General features: G+C 44.4%; 2 protein-coding genes across 2 annotated transcripts; both read left to right on the forward strand.

Annotated features, from left to right (window-relative positions):
- Nucleotides 1-2,156: 2,156 nt before the first annotated feature.
- On the forward strand, nt 2,157-2,780 carry LOC129761182 (uncharacterized). Its single transcript, XM_055758897.1, has one exon. The coding sequence runs from the start codon at nt 2,157-2,159 to the stop codon at nt 2,778-2,780; it is 624 nt and encodes a 207-aa protein (XP_055614872.1).
- A 6-nt stretch (nt 2,781-2,786) lies between these two features.
- Nucleotides 2,787-7,478, forward strand: LOC129761183 (uncharacterized). The gene has a single exon (XM_055758898.1). It carries the CDS (start codon nt 2,787-2,789, stop codon nt 7,476-7,478), a length of 4,692 nt encoding a protein of 1,563 aa, XP_055614873.1.
- The last annotated feature ends 225 nt before the right edge of the window (nt 7,479-7,703 follow it).

Genomic DNA, 7,703 nt, shown 5'->3' on the forward strand with positions numbered 1-7,703 from the left:
CCGACATGGGATACTTCCTATTGGGATGCAGCTGACCGTTAATCAGCAACGACCCCCTAGTCTGCACCCCATATCTAGCGTGGTGCGTCTTTTTCGACTCGAGGAATCCAGGATAGAATGATCACTAGCCGGCGCAATCATCAGCTCGTGTAGAGTTGTCATGAGCGGTACAACCTTTGGCTCTTGTTGAATCATCAGTGGACTGCACAACCTTCGGCCCGTGTATCTGTAAAGAGTGTGTGTATGTATTGCCGCGACTAAGTAAATGTTTATAGATCGTTCATGCACATTTTGCAAGTCTGATTAAATAATCCTTGGTTTCGTTCAAAGAAAACATTCTCTGAATAGAAAAAAGCTTTCTATTTTTTTTGCGTGCATGTTGGCAATTAAAGTCTGGGGAGCCGACTGCATAGCTGGCGACGTTGTACAAATGCTGACTGTAGCCGTTTAGTATAAATTAAACACAAGAATACACAACACTTACATGCATTGAATTAAAACTTAAATCTAGAATTAAATAAGTAAAAATTATAACTGTTCTACATACAACGGTACACAAAATTGAGTATCTCTTGTCACTACACTACCACAAATAATAGTTATAACATAGATAACACAAACGAAAAGGAAACACTTAGAAAGGCATGCAGGAACAGACTGAAATGAAACATTGCTACTAATATACACCAATAAAATTGCCGGCCAAGCTAGTAGCCAACCGATCTTGGACAAATATAGAAGTGTTCAAACTTTGTACCACAGTCGTAAAATAAATTAAAGGCAATATTTTTTTATACGAGAAAGGAAGTTTTCGATTATTTGCGTTTTATGGACGTTACGAAATTGTGTAAATACACTGAGGATTGTCAGTATTCTATAAAAGTATATAAGTTGGAACGTAAAAGGAAATAAGCCGTTGTGAGCGCGGTATTTGTTACTGGATCGTGGATTTCTACGTTTCTCCAGCCAACGAACCAAGGAGAAGGTAAACATTTTGTGGTGCCGTGACCAGGATCAGCGGCTGGAGAAGGTCATTGAAATCGGTGGGACATTGTTCGGAGGAATAATAGAGGCTGTAGGCCAACGGAGCAACGGATTTGCTGTTGTAAGGCTCATCGACTGAGGACTTCACTCTCTCCTGCAACAACGGAAAGCTTATACCATCATCATACGTTATTCGCCCTTCTGTCACACGGGAATAGTCGCGCAACAACGGATAGTAATCGTGATAGCAGTTGGAAAAAATAATACAAGGCCTATATTTCTCAGGCCACAGGTGAGTGGCTTTCCAATTTGTTCGCGCAAACTTTCTGGTGCTTTTGAGTTTTTTGTTGTTGCATATAAACTTGAAACGATTGCCGCTTGTGACGTCACACGACTCCATATTGCAACACTCGATAAGTCGTTCACTTGGAGAGGTTCATGAAACATTAATCGACTGGTGGTATACATACATCGCATTAAAAGCTGTATTCTACAAATCGCTGGAAGGACTGCATATTTCGAAGCCGATATTTGGAGTTACATAAAGATTTCGTTCCTGGATATTCAAGGCCAATTGTGGACTGGCCTCAGGTGAGTGCCTGTCCAATCAATCACAAACTTTGAGTGGTGCTATATGGTATCTCCATTGAACATTTTTTCGGTACATCGTTGGCTACTATCGAAGGATCTTCGCATCCAGAACTAATTCGGTCAGCAGCAATTCCTGCTGACACTACGTGGCGGTACGATTCGGACTGGGAGGACAATTGCATCTACTGCATTTACTGGAAACAACTTGGAGTTGGATTTGATCAACGGCGGGAAAAGCGTGACGACATTCATCTCGCGCTCTACAACAACGGAAGGATACGTAAATTTTTACATTGGAGGACACTGTGCTGCAACACAGTCTGCACTGCTGGTTGCACTTTTCGGCATTTATTCGGAAACAATATATTTTCTTGGATTGCGACAACAACTATTTCACGTTTAACTACTGCACACTACTGCTGCATTTATTTCAATACAAGGCCTTGTAGAGACAGGGCTCAGGTGAGTACCTGTCCAACGATTTACGTGGTAACTTGCAGTGCTTCTTGGTTGGTTTTCTTTCTATTTTTCGATCGTCATCGTTCATATTTCGGTTTGCTGTTCTGGTAGTGGTTGTGGTAATGACTGAGAAAAAAATAAAAGAAAGGGTCAAAAAGCGGGAGCGGATTATCGCTTCTTTAAAGCGACATGCTCAATTTCTAGAGGATTTTGATCCAAATACGCATACGGGGGAAGTCCAATCGAGGTTGGACAAAATTGAGGCAAAATTCGAAGAATTCGAGGAGGTGCAAGAGGATATCGCTGAGCTAGATGAAAGGGGTGCTTATGAGGAGGATTGCAATAAAGCTTATTCCGAATTCGAGAAGCTGTACTACGGGCTACGGGCTGCCTTGCAGGAAAAATTACCGAGGGAAACAGAGGTTCCAGATTTAAACAGTACTATCGGGAGGAATGGTCACACTGTAGGAGCACATACTGGAGTACGACTGCCGCAGATATCATTGCCGGAATTCGGCGACTACAAAGGGTGGTTGTCGTTCAAATCGACATACGTGTCGCTGATCCATGAGTCAGGGGAGCTCAGTGACGTTCAAAAGTTCCATTATCTCAAGTCAGCGTTGAAAGGAGAAGCAGCTAAACTCATCGAGTCACTCGCACTTACCAACGATAACTATCCCATCGCATGGGATACGATTACGAAGCGGTACTCTAATGAGTATCTGCTGAAGAAAAGGCATCTTTAAGCGCTAATGGAGTACCCAAAGGTAGAGAGGGGATCGTCATCGGCAATTCATACATTGGTCGATGAATTCGAACAGCGGCTAAAGATCCTGAAACAACTAGGAGAGAAGACGGAACATTGGGGTGCAATGATAGTGCACTGGATGTGTTCCAAATTGGACATGAAGACGCTCCAGTTATGGGAGGATCACGCGGCTTCAACAAAGGATCCGTCATTCACGATACTGGTGAATTTCCTAGAGAAGCGAACAAGGGTATTGGAAGCGGTTTCATCGAACGTCGAATTGAAAGGTCATTCGCTGCAGAGGGTGGAAGTTAGACGTCAGAGAGTAGTAGCTCATTCCGCTACCGACAATGAGAAGAATGGTTCAGTCTGCTGTTGTTGTGGGGACTCGCACTACTTGGGTCGATGTGGCAAGTTCAGTAGAATGACACTGAAAGAAAAATTGCAGTTCGTGAACGGCAAACGGTTGTGTAGCAACTGCTTAAAGTCTGGGCATTGGGTGCGTGATTGCAGTTCAAAATTCAGTTGTCGAGACTGTGGAAAGAAACACAATTCACTGATCCATCCAGGATTTCCTACGAGCAGTGGTAGTATCGGTAACAATGTTAACCCGCTTGGCAAATCGGAGAATAAACGAAACGACAATACGATAGCAACAAATTTAGCGACCAACGAGGATGAGTCTGAGAATGAGGAAGAGGGAATTGACGATCAAGGTACGGTTGGAGCATACAACGTAGGGACCAAAGGTGGTAATATCACTAGCGTATTTTTGTCTACCGTTGTTCTGGTCATACGGGATCAACACGGAGGGAAACATTTGGCCCGAGCATTGCTTGACAGCGGCTCGCAAGCAAACATTTTGAGTGAAAGACTCTGTCAGACACTCGGCCTGAAGCGACGCACGATAAACGTACCAATTAGCGGAATTGGTCATTCCGAAACACGAGCAAGATTCTTGGTGACCACAACTATCAGTTCTAGGGTACAGGATTTCTCAATGGGCACGGAATTTCTGGTTCTTCAGAAGGTTACGTCAGAACTGCCATCGGCACACATACCGGTGGCACATTGGAGGATTCCAAATGGAATACAATTGGCTGATCCGAACTTCAATGTCAGTAATCGGATCGATATTTTGATTGGAGCGGAGCACTTCTATCGGTTCCTTTTCGAGAGTGGGATGAAACAGATTACATTAGGGCCAGGTTTGCCGATGCTTATAAACTCCGTATTCGGTTGGATTGTAACGGGAAAGGTTTCAGAAGCGCAAAGTAAGGTGGTTAATTGCTGTTTAGCAACAGCATCGGATAATTTGGAGATCCAGCTACAGAAGTTTTGGGAAATCGAGAGCATTGAAGATCGAGTGGCTTGGTCAAAAGAGGAGCAAGACAGCGAAGATCATTTTTCAAAAACATTCAGTCGCACAAGGAACGGTCGGTACGTCGTACGTTTACCGAAGCAGGTCAATTTTGATCAACTTTTGGGTAACTCTCGCACTATGGCACTATCACGATTCAACAGGTTAGAAAAGCAATTGGAACGGAATCCGGAAATGCGTTTGCAGTACAATGCATTTATGCAAGATTATTTGGATCTCGGACACATGAGAGAGATAACTGAAGAGGAGATCCATGAGGAGACAGCGGCAACGAGTGCTAAAAGGGTATATTACCTACCGCACCATGCGGTATTTAAAGATTCCAGCACTACGACAAAGGTGCGCGTCGTATTTGATGGTTCGGCCAGCACGGATAGTGGTTATTCCCTGAACGACGCCCTTCTAAAGGGTCCTATAATTCAGGATGTGCTCCTCAGCCTGCTCCTTCGGTTTCGTAAATATGAAGTAGCACTTGTTGGTGACACGGAAAAAATGTACCGGCAAGTGCGTGTACACAATGATGACACCGGATTACAGCGCATCTTCTTCCGGTTCTCACCGGATGAACCTATACGAGTTTTTGAGTTGACAACGGTAACTTATGGGTTGACGCCCTCGTCATTTTTAGCGATTCGCGCTCTTCATCAACTTGCGGCGGATGAAGGAGCAAGATACCCAGAAGCTGCTAAAGCTATAATAAGAGATTTTTACGTGGATGATTATATTGGTGGAGCATCCAGCGTAGATGAAGCCATTCAGCTTCAAAATGACCTTGATACACTGATGAAAAAAGGCGGATTCACCTTACGCAAATGGTGTTCCAATAAGCCAGAAGTTCTAGCTGGCATCTCGGTCGAACATCTTGGGACTAATTTATCAGTTTCATTCGATATAAGTCCCGAGGAAAAGGTGAAAGCTCTGGGAATCACCTGGGAACCTGGGACGGACCAATTACGGTTCTACTATTGCATCACAGCAAGCGAGCAGGCATGGACGAGAAGGAACATTCTATCGTCCATAGCCAAGCTTTTTGACTCGTTGGGACTTATCTCACCGGTGATTATTGTGGCAAAAATGCTGATGCAAGAGCTCGCTCTGCTCAACTCAGGATGGGACTTGCCTATTCCTGTCGACATTGAAAGAAAGTGGAAGACGTTCCACTCCCAATTGGACAAAATTTCGGAGTTAAGGATTAATCGTTTCGTATTCGTATCCAAATGGGTTGATATTCAGTTTCATAGTTTTGCTGATGCTTCTACCCTAGCCTACGGTACGTGTTTATACGTACGGACGACAGATGAAGCCGGGAACGTTAGAATTGAATTGTTATCGTCCAAATCACGTGTCGCTCCGCTGAAACGACTGACGTTACCTCGTCTTGAACTTTGCGCCGCCAAAGAGGCTGCTCTGTTGCATTCGAAGGTAACTAAGGCTCTCTCATTGGAAAACGTACGCACGGTATTCTGGTCCGACAGTACAATTGTGCTACATTGGCTGAGAACTCCACCAAACTCATTACAAACGTTTGTGGCTAACAGAGTATCAATGATTCAAACCTACACCTACTCCCATTCTTGGCGACATGTAGCAGGAAAAGAAAACCCGGCTGACTTGGTATCGCGTGGAATGACTATCGACGATTTTCTGCAAAGCCAGTTGTGGAAGAATGGACCCCCATGGTTGCGAAATAACACAGACGTGTGGCCTAACTCAGCCGAAGACCACAACATTTCTGATGAACAGTTGGAACTTCGTAAGGTTGTTCACAAGGTCACAGTGGAAGAACCACCTGATGAGCTGTTCAGATTACGATCTTCATTACCTCCTCTACTACGAATTGTTGCTTATTGTCTTCGTTTTGCTCATCATTGTCGAAACCCGAACGATAGAAAGGATTCAATTATTCTGTTTCCTGATGAACTACAATTAGCGAAGATGGCGCTAACCCGCATCGCACAAGCCGAACGATTTCCAGACGAGATCAAATCTCTGCAACTACAACAACGAGTTGACCGGAAATCAAACCTCAAGAGATTATTTCCATTTCTCGACAATTACGGAATCCTCAGAGTTGGTGGACGTCTTCGTTTCTCTAATGAAAGTTATACGGCCAAGCATCCCGCTGTTTTACCGGATCATCATCCTTTCACGGATATGGTTATACAGTTCATCCATTACCAAAACTTTCATAGCGGTCCACAGCTAACATTATCTGAAATACGTCAAGAGTTTTGGCCCGTACATGGTAAGCGTGTCGTCAACGTCGTCCTTCGAAAATGCATTCGCTGTTTCCGAACTAATCCAACGCCCATCCAGCAACCCATGGGACAGCTACCCGCTGGTCGCGTACGCCCAGGACGACCTTTCTTGATAACTGGCGTTGATTACTGTGGACCATTTTATTTGAAGCCAGCACGTCGAAACGCAGCTCCAACAAAAGTATATATTGCGGTGTTCGTCTGCTTCACAACCAAGGCAATGCACCTTGAGATTGCTAGTGACTTGTCTACCAAAAGTTTCATTTCGATCTTGCGCCGATTCATCGGCTACCGTGGAATGCCAGCCGAGATACATTCTGACAACGCCAAGAATTTCTCTGGAGCCCGTAATGAACTTAAAGAGCTACACGAAATGCTGAATAACCAGACTAGCTGTAATGCCATCTGCAACGAACTTTCTCAGAAAGGAATTGAGTGGAAGTTTATCCCACCTCGCGCTCCCAACTTCGGAGGATTATGGGAAGCTGCCGTTCGCTCCGTGAAAACTGCGTTGAAGAAAGAGATCGGTCTTCAACAGCTCAGTTACGATCACTTTACCACCCTCCTAGTTCAGATAACCGCTACTTTAAACTCACGGCCTTTGTCGCCCCTATCAGATGACCCCACGGAATTTGAAGCGCTAACCCCCGCGCATTTCCTGATTGGCTCAGCCATGAAAGCTTTGCCCGACCCCAATTTCATTTCAAAACCCACAAACCGGCTTGACCACTACCAGCAAACTCAGCAAATGTTCCAGCGTTATTGGCAACGATGGAGCAAGCAATACCTCACGCAGCTGCAAGTGGCAACGAAGAACCTGCCAATGAACACCATCCAAATCGGAAGTATTGCCGTGCTACGAGAGGACAACCTGCCACCGCTTTGTTGGCCTCTAGCGAGGATCATTGGATTACATCCTGGTTTGGACGGAGTCGTTCGAGTGGTGACGGTGAAAACGGCGACCGGAGTATACAAACGTGCAGTCAATCGCATCTGTCCACTGCCTTTCGATGAGTATCAACGAACAAAGACGTCTACGGAACTGCCAACTATTTGAATTTGTAGAAATTAGCAACTGATGAACAGTGCAAATGAAATGTAATTATTGAAGCTAGTTCAAGGGGGCCGGTAATGTAGCCGTTTAGTATAAATTAAACACAAGAATACACAACACTTACATGCATTGAATTAAAACTTAAATCTAGAATTAAATAAGTAAAAATTATAACTGTTCTACATACAACGGTACACAAAATTGAGTATCTCTTGTCACTACACTACC

Source organism: Toxorhynchites rutilus, chromosome 1 (assembly GCF_029784135.1).
Source record: "Toxorhynchites rutilus septentrionalis strain SRP chromosome 1, ASM2978413v1, whole genome shotgun sequence".
Taxonomy (NCBI): Eukaryota; Metazoa; Arthropoda; class Insecta; order Diptera; family Culicidae; genus Toxorhynchites; species Toxorhynchites rutilus.